Source organism: Acanthochromis polyacanthus, chromosome 19, assembly GCF_021347895.1.
Source record: "Acanthochromis polyacanthus isolate Apoly-LR-REF ecotype Palm Island chromosome 19, KAUST_Apoly_ChrSc, whole genome shotgun sequence".
NCBI lineage: Eukaryota > Metazoa > Chordata > Actinopteri > Pomacentridae > Acanthochromis > Acanthochromis polyacanthus.
The window spans coordinates 7,382,053-7,399,666 of record NC_067131.1 but is presented as its reverse complement, the minus strand read 5'-3'; the positions used below and the strand labels follow the sequence as shown (position 1 = coordinate 7,399,666).

At 37.7% G+C, this 17,614-nt stretch overlaps 1 protein-coding gene across 2 annotated transcripts in view; it reads left to right on the top strand.

The window, feature by feature from the left end:
- Positions 1-1,782: 1,782 nt before the first annotated feature.
- dock1 (dedicator of cytokinesis 1) overlaps positions 1,783-17,614 on the top strand; it is a 195,380-nt gene continuing 179,548 nt past the window's right edge. Inside the window, exon 1 of one of the 2 annotated variants that reach the window (XM_051939303.1) lies at positions 1,783-2,205. In XM_051939303.1, the coding sequence (XP_051795263.1) occupies positions 2,163-2,205 (43 nt within the window). In that variant the 5' untranslated portion in view covers positions 1,783-2,162. The remainder of the gene's footprint in view (positions 2,206-17,614) is intronic. The other variant, XM_022194177.2, reaches the window with a different exon arrangement.

The window sequence follows — 17,614 nt, the reverse complement described above, 5'->3', positions numbered from 1 at the left end:
AATGAAAATGAGGTGCAAAATGGCCCTACGATGGGAGACTAGTCCACAGTAGAATTAGTTTATTCAACCAGTTAACTTAACTCAAGTTCCACACTAAGAGGTTGACTATGAACTAAATAATTGACCAAAGGCAGCAGGAGAACTCACATTTCAAAACTAAACAAACTCTAAATGATTTACAGTATAAATGTTACTACAAATGTAATGTAGCCTTTTCTTTAAAATTGAAAAAAGCATACAAATCATAAATGATTCTCTCTGCAGATAACTGATCTTGTGTTATGACTGCTAACAAAGTTTTCAGTTTATTTTGCTTAATTAAAGCTATTTTGTAAACTTATCATAATAATATGCTGTGGCAAATAAACCACTTATCCACAGAGTGAGCTTTGTTGAAATGAGACACCTGGCAAATTGGGACAGTTAAGCATTGCAGTAAGTTTCCTTTCAAAGAATACATAAAATAACCCAAAGCCAATGATTGCTGAAAAGGACTCAAAGACAAACAACAACAGCAAAAACAAAGAGCAACAAAAATGCTGCTGGTCAAAATTTTACTCTTACATTTTTACATTACAAAAAAAGTTGCTGTTAATTCAAATCAATCAATAACCCTTTGCATGATTCCCCAGTTAACGGTGCCAAAACATTTGTATGTGTATATTGTGTCAATAAAGAAACAGAGACAAACTACTTTGTCATCTTCGCTCAAAACCACTTCTTTTGTTGACTTCCCAAGAAGAGAAGTGAAATTATTTTATTTTATATTATTTATATTATTTTACTTTATAAAATTACTTTATTTTACAGGTATATATACATTTATTTATTTATTTATTTTTTTTTTACAGAAAAAAATTATACATATCTGAAAAACATTGCTTTTTTGATCAATTTAATGGATAAAGTCATTTAATTTTAACTGCAATGTACATACTAGATAACTGTTATCTAATATTTGTTAGATATACAATGGTAAAATAATTCTTTAAATAGAACTTAAGTCATTTTACTGGTGGGATTTAGTTTTTGCATTGTATTATTTTTCCTTTTAATTTTTTACAAAATATATATTTTGTACTTTTATCTATCCTTTAAAAAATTATATATATATATATATATATATATATATATATATATATATATATATATATATATATATATATATATATACGCACAGTATATTGCTGAAAAAAATGCTTCTTTTTGTTCAAATTAATAGATAAAGTCATTTGATTTTAACTGCAATGTACATATTAGATAACTGTTATCTAATATTTGTTAGATATAATTGGTAAAAATAATTCTTTAAATAGAATTTAAGTCATTTTACTGGTGGGATTCAGTTTTTGCATTGTCTTATTTTTTTTCTTTTAATTTTTTTTTTACAAAATATATGTTTTGTACTTTTATCTATCCTTTAAATATATATATATATATATATATATATATATATATATATATATATATACACACACACACACACACACACACACAAATTAATGGATCAAGGTAAAAAATTAATACAAAAATAAAACAAAGAAACAAGTAAAACATCTCTAAGGCCAAGAGGAAATGTTTTAATAATCAATCAATCACAAAATTGTGCTCTCAGGACTTCAGAATCAGTTTTAATGGTCAAATATATACAAAACATGCAAGGAATTTGGTTTTGGCTTCTGGTGAATAAGGAAAGAGAATTCGAAAATAATCATAGGGGAACAAATTATATGCAGATATTTACACAACCAGAAAAGAATATAAATAAACAGTAGTGCATTTGAACAGTTTTTCTTTTTTGTATATTGTTGAAAGTGGGTTAATATTTGTAGAACTGCATGAAGTTGGAAGTTGAGGCCCTGAATTGCTCCAGAAAGTGTCCCAGTCCACCAACACTCACCGTATCAGCCAGCAGAGATGCAGCAGCAGCAGCAGCTTCCAGCAGTAGAGGCTGCAGTCTGGACGCCTACAGGCTGAAAAAGTTCAGTTCCCTTCCTCCCCCTTGCGGAGTGTCCTGTCACTGGTGGAAAATGGCTGCTCGGAGTAGCTCCCCAAAGCTCAGAGAAAACTGAGGAAAAAAGTCTACTTTCTAACCAAAGAGGTCACGTTTGGACCTTTTCTAACAGGAAAAGCGACGACTGGAGGAAGCCCGGACGCTGAGAATGTCTCGCTGGGTGCCCACTAAGAAGGAAAAGTATGGAGTTGGTACGTAAAGAGAACTTGCAATGCTCCATCGTTAGCTCGCTCCTAGCTCCGCTCTCAGATTGCACAAGTTATAGGGAGGAATTGTGATTAGAAAGCGGCCGGCTAAGCGGTAAATTTGCCTACACTTAGTAGGGAAATGTGGGGTTTTCCTTTATATGAGGAGGAATTTGAGAGCTAGTTTGCATGAAAGGCAAAACAAGGCTTGTCTGTGCGTCTTTTGTGAGGAAGAGGACTGTGTGTTGTGTGTGTGTGGATTGGGAATTGTCTGAGGCGCGCCTAGTTGTAGCTGTTTCCTGTGTTGTGGGGCCTCCGCTACAAAGTAACCAGCTAGTTACAAGATAAGTGGAGCTGGTTGCTTTGTTTGTTTGTGTTTTTTCCTGCTTCGTTTTCCACAAAAGGAGAAGTTGTTGTTGTTGTTTGTTTGTTTTTTGGTTGCCAGTGCCTGAAATGTGGTGAAACCTGGGTGAAAACACTGTCCCTCTCAGCTTCCACCTTCTCCTTTAAGGGATCATTTACTAGCAGTTAGCACTCAGCATCCCAGAAAGCTGCTAAGGTTACTTTAGTTAAATTGAAGAAAAAGTGGCTACTTTAGCTAAGTTTAAAAGTTTAATTTGGGAGGAAAAAAGGCTCAAATTTACTTTATGTCACTGTGGTAAAAATTTGAATATTAGTATTTACTTAAAACATCTATTAGAGCTGCAATAGTTGATCAAGTATTTGTTAATTCTAATAAGATAATAGTATAAACAATTAACTATTTAATGTAAATAAAATGCAAATGTAAATAAAATTGAATAAATAAAATAGAAATAAAAAATCTAAAACAATAACAGCTTTATTTCTATAACATTCTTTAAAAAAATGGAGGTGCTTTGCGAAACATTACAATACCCTAATTAAGAAGCAACAGCAAAACAATAAAATAAAACATTAATAAATACCATAAAATGCAATAAAAAACCACCATAAAAGGAATAAAATGTTATTCTAATGCCTGTCTGTACACATGGACTAATCATTTTAAGTAATTTGTCAAAGTCAAAAAAAATTTTTTTGTAGTGTATTTTTTTTGTCACATAGTGAGTCTTGTTGAAATGGGACACCTGACGAATTGGGAGAGTAAACTTATTTTCAAGGAATTCATAAAATAAGTCCATACCAATGATTATGGAACACTAAAATATGTAAAGCCTTCGAGAAGAACATAAAGCATTTAAATAATACATTAAAAAATGAGTAAAGATAGTGCAGCAATAAAAGAGCGTCAGAAAATGAATAAAATGTTATTTAAATGCCAGTCTGTGCAGATGGGCTAATCAATTTGAGTAATTTTTCAAAGTACAGAAAAAAAGTAATTAAAAAGTTGTCAGTTTATTTTTGCCTAATTAAAGCTATGTTCTAACAGTATAATAATAATAATAATAATGTGCTGCTGCAGATCAATTACTCATCCCCAGTGAGTCTTGTTAAAAAGAGACACCTGACAAATTCTGAGCGTTAAATTTTGAGTTTCTTTTCCATGAATTCATAAAGTAGTGCAAAGCCAGTGCTTATGAAACAGTAAAGCATACAAAGCATTATATCATTTTAGATTTATTTATTATTGTATACAACAGCATAAGGCATTTAAACAAGACAATAAAAAATGAGTAAAGACAGTGCAACCTTAAAAAGAACTCTAAAAGCATCTGAAACTTAATAAAAATGTTGCTGAAATGCCTGTCTGCACAGATGAGCGAGTCAATTTGAGTAATTTTCAAAGTAAAGAACAAAAAAACTAAATTTTCAGGACTTTTTTTTCCTTTTTGTGACACTATATTCAATATCTTCGGGCTGTGGATGAAATAAAACATTTGTCATGTGAGGCTGTGGGAAACTTTTCGCTGTTTTCTGGCTAATCGAGGAAATAATTGACAGATTAATCGACAGTAATCCATAGCTGCTGCTCTTGTTTGTATGTTTATCTCCTGCTTTGCTCCAGGCAATTAAAAAGCAAGGACCTTTCAAAATAAATTGGCTTAAACCACCGCATGTAACTCACATATTCACTTACTGGCAAGAGAAGGCATTTTTTGATGCATTTGTAAAATACATTTCATACACATGTTTGTAAACAAGAGTGTGTTTTTGAGTTTCTTCGATTCTGATGAGGGCAAGATTGCCAGAAATGTGCAAAGCATGGAATACAGGAGAGGTTGACTTGTTGCATTTTGATGGACTCGTAAAATGTGGAGTGAAACATGAGGCTGACGTGCTCGCTGTGCTCTATTTGAATGCCTGAAATAATAGTGTAGTAATGGCGCTAGTCCTGATCTTCCTGGGGATTCCCTGGAACATCCTGGTCCTGTTTCTGTCAGCATTGCAGCAAGTTACACGTGTTTTCCAGTAGGATTCATTCTCTTGACAATTCATTGTATGTTTTAATCATTGTAACTCACCCCACTGCATGCATAGTGAGTTTCTTTTTGCCTTTGTGCATTAGCAGGACTGAGGGCCTGCAGCTGGTGATGCTAACTGATGGATGAGTTCAGCGGCTTACACTATAAGCTTTGATTGGCATCTTGTGAATGAGCTCTGTTGAGTTTGGCATTCCGTGTGAGCCTGTGGTCACCTTCTCTTGAGCATGTATAATAATGCTGTCTGTGAAAAGTATACAATCCCGATTCTAATGATATATTCCCAAATATCCACGAGACCTTGAAGATCGAGGTTCTTCAAAAGTCAGTGGGAAAATTCTCCCAGGGTTCGCTGAATGCAAGAGTGGATGAGTCATTAGAAAGAGAAGCAGCTGCCACATCACTGCTGCAGAGGATTGGTGGGTTGCACAGCCGTTGCACTTTTAATACTTCGTGTGTTGACCAAGTAGCACTAATGAGCACTCCGTGAGACCTCTTATGCTGGCAGCGCTCACTGTGGACCTATTTCTGTTTCAGCAAAAACTTTTGTTATACCATTTACTACTCTCATAATGACCACACGGCTTTATTAGTGTGTGTGTGGGAAAAGTGTTTCCTTTAGTCTTTCCACGGAAGTATTAATAATAAACGTGACTGCCTTCTTCCGTGGAGTATAGCAGTGATTATAAATGCTTTTGTTATCATACCAGTGGATTCACATTGCATGGTTTGAGGAAGCAAGCCTCTGCACAGTAGCCAGCTTGAACATAATAACCAATATTGAAAAATGAAACCGTGTCAGATTTGTGTCGCAGTAATAACCAGGAAGAAAAAAATTAAATCAGTGAAAAAAAGTCATTGTTTTGGATGTGTCCTTTTTTTTCCCTCTGCATTGTGTTCTCTGTATTGTGTAGTTCTCTGTTGGTTGTTAAGCTTCTCTGTGTAGCAACTAAAGCCCTCTCTCACTGGTGAGTTTCAGCCACAGCTGATGAGCTCTTTAGTGATACTGGTTGCAGTTAGAGCTTGCTGTTACTTTATTGGTATATCAGTAGACTTAACATCCTCTTGGATTATATTTTGAAATAATGATTAGGGCTGTGGTACTCATGCATAGCCAAACATGTCTGCACAGAGCTGTGTCATCACTGGAGAATGCTCTTGCTGCATCCTTCACCAATACATTATAGGGAAAATTCCTCTGATTTCTTTGCATTTCTTTAAACCAATCACAATCATCTTGGATTGACATGAAGCCCAGGATACGGCAATGGTGCCCCTGCAAAATAGGGTCTTGGGAGTTTGTTTTGGTGCCATAATGGGTTAACAAAACATGCAACATTCTTGTTAATTCATTGTACATCTTTACAACCATTAACTAACTGAAACTAAGAAGGACTGGCTTATTGTACAGAGCTCCAGACATTTGCAACTTTATTTTTTGAGAGTGTGCCAGTTAAAATTTCAAGTGATCAATTTGTGCTAGTGCATGATGGTCACAGAGCTGTATTGGTGTCGCTCTAACCGGCACAGGCAAAAAATGTGGTGAAAAGTAGTACTTTTATAACTTTGATGATTCTGATACTGATTCTGTGGAATTTACTCTGAAAAATGCAATCTTTCCAGGAAATGCAGAACGCACCTACATGCCCTGTTTTTTCTACTCAGAGAAAAAAAGTCGCCTAGTTTCATCTTGGACAAATCTGACATTAGACTGCTCTAGTTCAACTCTTTTCAAAACCATTTTTTGTCACAAACATGTCACCTGAGCACACCGCAGCCAACAAGCAGGAGCCATCGCAGCCTGCAATGTGGGGCGTTTAGGAAACGCTGGTAAATTGTAGTGTTTCTTGATAAGAAGATGTGTTCCTGTGACAAGGAATGAGAAAGTTGGTCGCACCGGTGCTACCAGTGAAAAAGTTAGTCCGGAGTCCTGCTGTGTGATTCATATATTTGTCCAAACTTGCCATTTTCAGTGTGTGTGGGTTGCTGGCTCAGAGGTTATTGTTTCCTTTAGCAAAGAGGATAAAGAAAATAGAAAATGCTGAATTAAGTACACAACCAGCGACGGGCTTATACCCACAGTTAGCATTTGGTGAGTCAGACGAAGACTGACAACACATTGTGTGTGTGTGTGTTTTTTTTAAATAACTGATTAACCTGACCACAAATTGCCATGTCGTAGTGACCGGGGCATATGTTTAAATTACAGTAGTAGAAAACAGCAAATCTGAAACCAGTGAAGAATTGTTAAAGTAGTGCTTGATTCATTTTCTATCCGTCTGTTAATGGGAATCTTGACTAATTATTTTCCGCTAATCATGATGCAGCTTTATTTTCCTGGTTTTGAACACTGTGCTGTATGACAGTTGCATAGTTATTCATCTGTCCTACTTTCTATTTTTCATTTACTCTTATTCGGTTTGGATGCTTCTGTTTTGCTGCATTTACTGATTTAATTTTCTGGCTTTTGTCACTGTGTGTACTACACAAGAAATCATGTTACACCTACAACTTTATCCTCTCAGCCTCAAGCAGTTACAAAAGTTTTCACAACAGAAAAATCCCTGAATCTACACACCACACACTGCCTGCAGTTCAGCCGAAAAGTTCTTGAATTTGTATCACATGGCTGTTGGTGGGAGCTGAGTGAGTAATGGCTTTATGGTTGTCCTGATGAGACCAGAGGTTTCTGGTTTTTATTTTGTTTTACTGAGTCCGGTTAATGCAAATAATGTTTGGCAATTTTTTAATTAAATGTATAGAGTAGTGTCACATTTTAATCTAAGGTTTTGTTAAGTTTTCCCAAAATACAGCACATTACAGATGCTAGTTAGATTAAATCATTAGAAAATTAAAAATCTGCTGATTCTTTTTTTAATTAATTTTTTGGTACAGTTCCTGACTCTGATAAATGGTGTTTTCACATTATTGTATCGCTGTGCTTTTCACTTATAGTTCTTTAATTACTTGTATACAGACGTACTTTCATGTTTTATTCATTTTCTATTGAACAAAGTTTAGTCTGGTGGAGTCCCTTGACTTGATTTTGGAAACTTTGCTTCATAATGCTGCTGGAATCCTCCCTGTCTCACCAGGGCCAGCACACTTTATTGCTTCTTGCATTGTTTCTGAGGATAACTGTCACCCTAAGGCATTAGCTCGACTCCCTCCCACAATGTCTTCGGTTTCAGTGGCACGTTCAGAATGCTGTCTTCCGGACTAGATTCCACTCAGCTGATCCGGTCAATTGACAGAACACATCAGCGTTTGTGAGGCAGACACGGACTCAAAGAAATATCGACTGACTCCAAATGGAAGTCGAGGGTTTGAGGTCAGGGCCTGACTTCATTTCTTGACTGGTGCTCATATCAAAAAAGAGGTGAATCATCTGTTGAAGAGGTGCTAAAGTCATATCTCTCTCTTGACCTTGAGCTAATTTCATCACACAGTTCCTTTCTCTGTCAAATGCCAAGGAGCACAGCATAAATTAAAGGAATCAGGAATTTTGCAGCTCAGTTATTCTTGTGGCATCTCAAAAGACAGGATTTAATATGGCCTCAGGGAAATTTTGTTTAGTTGTCTCCTCGTTCTGTGATGAATTAACTGGAAATAGTTTTTGATGCTAATTTCACGTGTTGTCTCATTAATTCTGTTTCAGGGTGCTGCTGTTCCTTAAGAGAGAGTTCAAGAAAGCAAACCAGGGAGCACTAAGCAAGAGGGCTATTTACTGAATCCACACATTTCTGTTAAGACTTCAGCACAAATTGCCCTCAAGAGCATGTGTTGTCATGAGAAATGTTTTCCACTCATTTGTGTTTTTTCTCTCTTTGCAATTTAACCTTCAGTAGTGTGACATACCACCAGCTCGGATTGTTCAAAATACATGCGGACAAGGTTTTGCTTTTTTTTGGTTTTCCGGCTCACAGTTAGGCCAAAAAAGGAATTGCCGCTTCCTGGAGGTCAGATCACAGGCTGACAGCTTATCTAGAAGGACAATTGGACGCTCGAGTATACACCCAGAGCTCTAAATTTGAGCTCTGGCGTGAGTATGATTCATATTTTTAAACTGTCGTGTGGCAGACTGATGGCCAACAGGGCTGGGAACCCTTGAGGGCTCTCATTTGGAACAGGTTAGTGGTGAGTGACACATTGAGAGCAGAAAATAGAGGCGCAGTCGCCTTGTCTCTTGACTCAGGCCTTAAGTAATTTGTAAAGCCCCTACCCTGCGCTCAACAAAACCGTCTCCCACCCACAAGTGCAGCAAGCTAACAAATATGGTTGCAATTAAAACGCAGTCTCGGTTACTACACAAATTCTAGCCACGTGCTTTCAGTTCCATCCCTCGTAATACAACATGTTTTTACAGCCCTTGCCGAGACTATTTGGTGTGAAACTTGTCAGTAATCGTCTTTGTTGCGTTTCAGAATTTACTTCATGTTGACACACAAAAAATATGACACAGGAAAAACTATTATAGAAGCTTATGTCATTGCTGCACTCCCTGTCAGATATTAATTCTGACATAAAGCGTTCAACACTATTAGCAACACAGCTGATGTTTAGAACAAGGCACCGGTTTCCTCTCAGCCTACACTTTGCCTAAGAAGAAGAGTTGAGCTGACAAAATGGGAGACGTTGCTTTTGCTAGTGGGAAATAAAGGAGCTGATGAAAAGGAAGAAGGAAAGATACGCCGTGGAGAAAAGAACTTTTTTTTTCTGTCTTTCTGTGATCTCTGTTACAGCCAGGTATTTCCAACCAACCCGACACCTTTACTCATAAATAAAACTGCACAAAGAATACAGCAGGGCAGAGTGATGCTTTTTTTTGTCTTGCACATCCTTCCTCTTGTGTGGTGACCAGTGTGTGTGCAGTTGTGTATGTTAACAAGTGTTTTTATTAGGTGCTAACTGTGAGAAATATGCAACTCTCTCGAGCAGTCACCTGGAGCCTGAATGCTAAGCTAACGCCATAAATCCCAGTTTTATGAGTTTCTGCATCTTGGTGTTGGATTATTTGTTTTTGTCTGCCAGCAGAATGCTGAATATATCCACCACCTGGGACGCCATCCCGTTCGAGTAATTTTTTCCCTCATTTTATACAACTCTGCTCCATTTATCCAGCTGCCCTACAGACCTGTAAACAAAACATCTTCCTCTGTCTGTCATCCAGTCCTACACAAATTTCTGCAAAACCTGTCAGGCTGCCAATTAGATTGCAATTTTAGCTAGTTTGTGATTGATGTGTTGTTTGGATTTTGTAAAATTTGTCTTATTTCAAGCTTTTTTTACACACAAAAAAAAAAAATCAGATGAATTGACATTTCCTCTTGCTCTGAATTCATTACATGCTGTTACTTAGTCTTTGCCAAAACTTTGGACATCATCCTCTTCTTTTCTCTTTAGAGGTCAGTGTGACTTTGTTATTCTTCATTCTGAAATGGAATTACATATTAACTATGGGCCGCCCTGCTTGGTGAGGCAGTTCTAATAGTACGGCTCCCAATGGCTTGCTGTGAGATGGTGGCTAAGACAAATGACAGCTGGCCTATTTAATCAGTGCATAGCTAAGTGGTTCCACACTATTCCATCTTGGCTCACCATTGAGACAAAGCTACAGCACTTCTACATCTTGCTTTAAGTATCGCTGTCATCACGAAGGTTGAGTTGAGCGGGCCAAACAGAATAGTTGCGAACAAGTTTACCTTGGATTTATCCAGATGGAAATGTGGCAATTCTAGTGCAATTCATCTAGTATTGAAGCAAAGTTTTCTGCGGAGCTGGAGTGTTAAAAACACGGAGATGCTTCAGTGGAAAAGAACAAGGAAGGTCTGGACAGTGGCAGAAGGGAATCAGCTTCCAGTGAAATCACCCTTTGCACTTTTTTTTTAAAGAACTGATGAATTTCAGTTGCTATATAAACGATCGGTGAAAAAAAATTTGATGTATGTATGTAATCACCGGTATATTGCTGACTAGGACTAGGCAATTAATTATAGTAGAATGATGGCATATGTCACAGTGACAGACATTTATTCAGTTGTTATTTGTTTGATAGAATGTTTGATGCTTTCATGTCGATGCATTAGATGTAGATGGTCACTAAAATACAGCATACTCCCTCCATGGCTCATTTACAGCCTGTCATTACTTGCTTTTTTCAATTTAATTTATATCGAGGTGAGATCATTTCTGTATCGTTAGCCTATTTATTATTATTTTGAATATATATTTGTGTGTTTTTTATTATTGTGCTTATCTACCTTGGTAAATAGAGTGATGAAAAAGAAATTAAAGTGGCTACATCAAAATACATCTTTTTTCTACTCTATAAAAAATAGGGGATTAAAACGATTAGAAATGTTTGATATTGGTGAATATAAAACATTTTATAGTGATGAATTTCACAGTTGCATCAGCCCACGACGTGTTTGTTTTTAGAGGTTTTCTCATAATCACAGGATGCAGAATCATGTAGCTTACTCCTGTAGTTGTCTGAGCAAACCCTTTCCTAACTTAAGTTAATATGTGGCGCCTCAGTGAGATGAAAACAAAAAAAAAATCTGATTCCACCTCGTAAGACTCATGTTTGCTCTGTAACTTGAAATGTGATTGGCTGCCTTGGGCGGATAGTGGCAGCCAGTGATTTCACTTGACGGAGCATCTTTCTAGTGAAAGTTGACACATGTAGGTGTGAGCTTGTGTGAACCTTTTTTTTTTTTTTTTGGACAAAGGCGGCGAGACATAAAGACGAACGCAACCTCTGATTGTGTGTGCTTTTTCTCCTGCTTGGCTAAATGGACAGGTGTTCTCCGCTCCTCTCAGTATTGATTGTGGTCATGCCAGGCAGCTTGTGCACTGTCTGAAATTAGTCCTGCTGTGCTACTTTGGCTAACTTGACAGATGGTTAATGGCGTGTAACATCTCATTGTAGAGCAGAGGTCACCTATATAGACATGTGTTATCACATAATTTAGATTCAGCCGGTTTAAATTAATATATGCCAACCTTTTAACTGTCACATTGCATCAGGCGGGCAGTTGCTGTACTAACTTAACAAGAAATCAATCTGCGTGATGTGGTCGGTCAATCAGGGCTGCCAGCAGCTCTGAAAGGAGTTAACAAGAATAAACAAATAGCTGGTAGAAGAATATCATGTTCCTGCTCTGATTAAACTAAACTCACAATGTCTCCCTGAGGAAATTATTTAGCCGAGGTGGTTAGGAGCCTGATGCTCATGTATCCTGTCCCATTATCAGTTTAATTATTAGATGATGGCGGTAAATACAGTTTTTGTTAGGTGAAAGAGCACCTCTTGTCTTTTTCATTAGAATATATTCATGGTTTTTCATGCTTACAGAGGTTGTCTTTGTTTCAAATCCCCGCCTCCACTGGAAACCGCTGTGGGAAGCCCAGCATCTGCAACTCGGCACAAATCAGGTCCTCCTGTATAACCTCCGCATTGATCACTCTTAATGCCTTATGGTTCTCTTGCTTACAAACTATAAACACCTATTTTTAAGTTTAAATTCTACTTTTACGACGCTCTTTGACAAACGTCTTCTGAGCGTTTTCTCACATCAGTGTTTTTCATCAAAGGAAAACACAAACAAACCGCACACAGAAGAATAAGCAGGACAATTACTGTGTGTGGAGCTAAATTTAATGTCTTGGAATAAAAAGTAAATGAGCTGGCAGCAAATGTAAGACTCCGTTCAGCTTGTGTTGGGCATTCTGAACAGCATCTAGCTGACCACTCTGGCTTTACTCTACCAGAATGTTGAGCTTGCAGCTGAGCTCAGGATGTGCCGACGTGCCAAGTTGCCAGTGGGTGAGCTGACACTGGATGACCTGTCTGTTTCGGTGGGTCAAGCACTGGGCTAAAAGGACCAGCTCTCTGGGAAAATTCACTTCCCGAGTGCCTCAGAAGGCAAAGTCTAGCTGTGAGCTGCCAGCAGGTGCGACTTAGCGTGTATGCATTACCTAAAGACGGTTGCAAATGGCACCAATTATGCAAGCTGTTGCAGTCCCATAAGCCGAAGCACATTCTCCTCTGAACGTATTTATTTTGCCTCAGTAAATACCTCAGAGTTCACTTTTCCAGTCATTACACTGTATTGGTTTTTATTCTTCTAATCCCCAGATGTTGATGCACAGCAACGATCACAGGGCTCAACATCTCTGAGGCTATTCAGGTTATAAAAATGTCAACATTAATATCAGCTGCGGTCCATATTAATGTTGCGTTTGTCACCTTTAGAATGTCCCGTGGGTTGTTTTGGAGACTTGTAATCGAGGTGTCAGTCATTGATTGTGGTCGCAGACGGGCTTGGGATTGTTGCGTGCAGCAAGAGACAGCCTTTCACTACGGCTGGCATTTGATGAAATGGCCTTTTGTGTGTTGGTGCGAGTGTGTGGCTGTGAATACATGTGTGTGTCTGACTAAATACTTGATAAAGTCAGAACCTCGCAGCTGAGATGTTGGCGGGCCCTGGAGGCAGTTTTAGTTTTCGGTGAGTGGCAGCTCTACTCTGTGATCAACCTTTGGAGATTTAGATGAAGTCGTCTCACTGCTGCTGCTGACACCTCAGTCTTCCTTTGTTTAAAAAAAGAAAAACCGAGGTGAGGGAAATGATTGTTCATCTGGGCATCACATTTTTTTTTTACCTGAAATTGAAAACTTAAGACTTCTTCTTTATTTGGTTCTGTTTTTAATAAGTCAGTTAAATGGATACACATCTGGCAAATGTGGCATTGCATACTTGGAGAAAAAAATCTCCTAAATGTCTACTAATGCTTTTATTATTAGCACTTTCTCAATTAATTGTGTGATCTGTGCAAGTGGTGTGAAAAATAAGCTCACAACAAAATGACCCAAAGCCATAGGTGATATTATGAAATTCTAGTTTTGGTCAACCAACGGCTTCAAATCCAAAGACATTGGATTTTGCAATCAAAGATATAGAGTTGATGAAGATTTACTGTTTGTTACAATAGTGATATTTCTGATGCAAGGCTATTTTGCAGACTCACTTTGAACTAATGTGATATTAATGTTTAAACTGTGTGTTCTGTACGTAGGAAACTCTGTTCATAGAAAGCACTCCGTGTCGGCCATGATAAAATCTTTTGGTTTCAGCTCGGGTAAATCTTGACATTTACACACGTGGACAAAATTGTTGGTACCCCTCAGTTAAAGAAGGAAAAACCCACAATTCTCACTGAAATCACTTGAAACTCACAAAAGTAACAATAAATAAAAATTTATTGAAAATTAAATAATCAAAATCAGCCATCACTTTTGAATTGTTGATTAACATAATTATTTAAAAAAACAAACTCATGAAATAGGGCTGGACAAAAATGATGGTACCCATAACTTAATATTTTGTTGCACAACCTTTTGAGGCAATCACTGCAATTAAACGATTTCTGTATTTGTCAATGAGCGTTCTGCAGCTGTCAACAGGTATTTTGGCCCACTCCTCATGAGCAAACAGCTCCAGTTGTCTCAGGTTTGATGGGTGTCTTCTCCAAATGGCATGTTTCAGCTCCTTCCACATATGTTCAATGGGATTCAGATCTGGGCTCATAGAAGGCCACTTTAGAATAGTCCAACGCTTTTCTCTCAGCCATTCTTGGGTGTTTTTGGCTGTGTGTTTTGGATCGTTGTCCTGTTGGAAGACCCATGACCTGCGACTGAGACCAAGCTTTCTGACACTGGGCAGCACATTTCTCTCCAGAATGCCTTGATAGTCTTCAGATTTCATCGTACCTTGCACACTTTCAAGACACCCTGTGCCAGATGCAGCAAAGCAGCCCCAAAACATTACTGAGCCTCCTCCATGTTTCACCGTAGGGACAGTGTTCTTTTCTTCGTATGCTTGGTTTTTGAGTCTATGAACATAGAGTTGATGTGCCTTACCAAAAAGCTCCAGTTTGGTCTCATCTGTCCAAAGGACATTCTCCCAGAAGCTTTGTGGCTTGTCAACATGCATTTTTGCAAATTCCAGTCTGGCTTTTTTATGAGTTTTTTTCAGCAGTGGTGTCCTCCTTGGTCGTCTCCCATGAAGTCCACTTTGGCTCAAACAAGGACGAATGGTGCCATCTGACACTGATGTACCTTGGCCTTGGAGTTCACCTTTAATTTCTTTGGAGGTTGCTCTGGGCTCTTTGGATACAATTCCAACGATCCGTCTCTTCAATTTGTCATCAATTTTCCTCTTGCGGCCACGTCCAGGGAGGTTGGCTACTGTCCCGTGGGTCTTGAACTTCTGAATAATATGAGCCACTGTTGTCACAGGAACTTCAAGCTGTTTAGAGATGGTCTTATAGCCTTTACCTTTAAGATGTTTGTCTATAATTTTTTTTCGGATGTCCTGGGACAATTCTCTCCTTCGCTTTCTGTTGTCCATGTTCAGTGTGGTACACACCTTTTCACCAAACAGCAGGGTGACTACTTGTCTCCCTTTAAATAGGCAGACTGACTGATTATGAGTTTGGAAACACCTGTGATGTCAATTAAATGACACACCTGAGTTAATCATGTCACTCTGGTCAAATAGTTTTCAATCTTTTATAGAGGTACCATCATTTTTGTCCAGGCCTGTTTCATTAGTTTGTTTTTTTTAAATAATTATGTTAATCAACAATTCAAAAGGGATGGCTGTTTTTGATTATTTAATTTTCAATAAATTTTTATTTATTGTTCCTTTTGTGAGTTTCAAGTGATTTCAGTGAGAATTGTGGGTTTTTCCTTCTTTAACTGAGGGGTACCAACAATTTTGTCCACGTGTGTAAACACCACATTTCCCTCTTTCTAAAGTTGCTGCACTGCACGATCTGTGTGAGGGGAGTAAACTCTTCTGTGCACAGCTGCCTAGTTAGATTCTACATATTCTGCATGAGAGGCGTTTAGGGAACACCGGTAAATTGTATTGTCTGTTGATAAGCAGATGCAGCAAGGAGAGTGTTATGGGTACGATTTTATTTACATTTTGCCCCTAGGAGATGCAATGAATTCTGTTAATTAGTTTGAGTCTTGCCAAGATTTAGCTGGCAGGAGTGAAGCACAACATGTAGGTGTAAGTTTAAGTTTATTTAAATGTGAAAATGCAATAATCATGATCTCATTATTGATGTAATTTAGTCAATCATAAAGGAACTGCTACTTTGACTGTAATGTATATTAATAGAGACAGATATTCTAAGCCAAAGTTGGTCTATTCTTTAAGACTGAATATGGAGCCGAGTGAAAATTAGGAATAGGCTGAATATCATCCTGGTCGATTATTGGGGCTGATTTTTACCGTTTTTCTGATGATCTCTATTCTTAACTGACTATTCGCTAACTTTAGTGCACTACTTTGGGTCTGATGCAGCTGCCTCTGTCTGTCTGTCTGTCTGTCTGTAGTCACTCTGTGGTTTTAGCAGTGTCTGTCTAGCAGACACAACCTGCAAAAAAATGAACAAGAAACACAAGCCATTGCTACAGAGCAGGAAATTTAGTGCTCTCAAAGTGGCTAAGGCTATGCTAGTGGTTACAGGGGAAGTTAACAGGCAGCAACAGATTAACCTGAAACATTGTCTGAAAAGTAATTACTAATAATGCTTTAAGATCTGGACTTGAGCGGTCAGTACTAGTGATGAAACAGAGAAATATAAAAAAAACTGTGAAAAACAGCAGATGGAACTGAAGAAGATAAACTGATCAATCTCAAATCAATTAACTGATCAGTAAACTGAGGTTATAGCGTCCTGTGATGTCCTGATGTCCATCATTCCTGTAACTAGGAGCTGCCTTAATAATGAAGAAGCCTAGTTGTGTGATTTAATGTTGCTAAAGTATAACATTTAATGTATATCAGTTCAAAATATCAGTTATTGGTCTTTCTTGTTGACCAATAATCGTCATCGGGCCTGAAAGACCTGTATTGGTCGATGCAGAGTCCAAATGCGGATTAATTAGTATGATTAACATTTTTAAGCATGAAATTTTTGAATTTGTAGTAATAATTTCATCCTGTGCAAACATGATTTGAAAGGTAATAATAGTTTGAGAGCGAAGGAGGAACCTACCTGCCTGTTTATATGACAGACAGTGATGTCAAAAGACTGCAGATGGAAATTAGCTTAAAGCTAACTCTGGTGCAATACATCAAATGGAAATATTTATGTTTAATATTGTACATGGTCTCTTTTTAAATAAACTGATAATAATAATAAAAATGTGCACCAATGAATGTTCTGAAGATATCCAAATCAGGTTATCACTTATGTTCTGTATTTTATGCAGGTTTTTGTACATGGTTAAATTTTAATAGCAGATGAGTATAGCCGTGCTTTTGCAAATTTCTGAAGATACAAACACCTCCACTGCTGGTGAAATGCTCAGTGAGTCGAGAAGCCACAAGCATCACCTTTGAGCAGCCATGTAACCAATGCAGGATTAAAAGTAAACAAATAAACAAGGCTCTGCAAATATGGCCACAGAAGAAGCAGTTCTATAAATAAGTGGTGAGATGCAAACAGTTTGTTTTTCCTGCAGACTGCTAATTGTTTCTGAGAACTCATGCATGACCGCTGCTGTTAAGTGAAGCGGTTCATATAGTTGTAGCAAAGATGTTTGTACTTATGAATTTGATAGAGATTTATATTTGATACAGCTTATCCTTGTGCAGAGTACATCAAGTAATATGACAACACAGCTGAACTTGTTTTTAACAGAGGTGTAATCAAAGTCCACTTTTAACTGTTTATGGCCATTCAGCTAACAAGTTCATGTTACCAACTTTGGCACCATAATAAACCAAGTTCCACTTATCTAACATGCATTTCTAAAGGCCAAATGCCTTTTTTTTTTTCAGTGACTAGTACACTATGTATGTGCTCTTTTGAAAAGTACTCGTACTTTGCAGTCACAGACACAGCAGAGTGCTTGTTAATTTCAGCAGCTTACAGTGTTAAGGCCAAATGAACTGTCGGATCTTTGTTTTCTCTGGGTGACTCAACCAGCT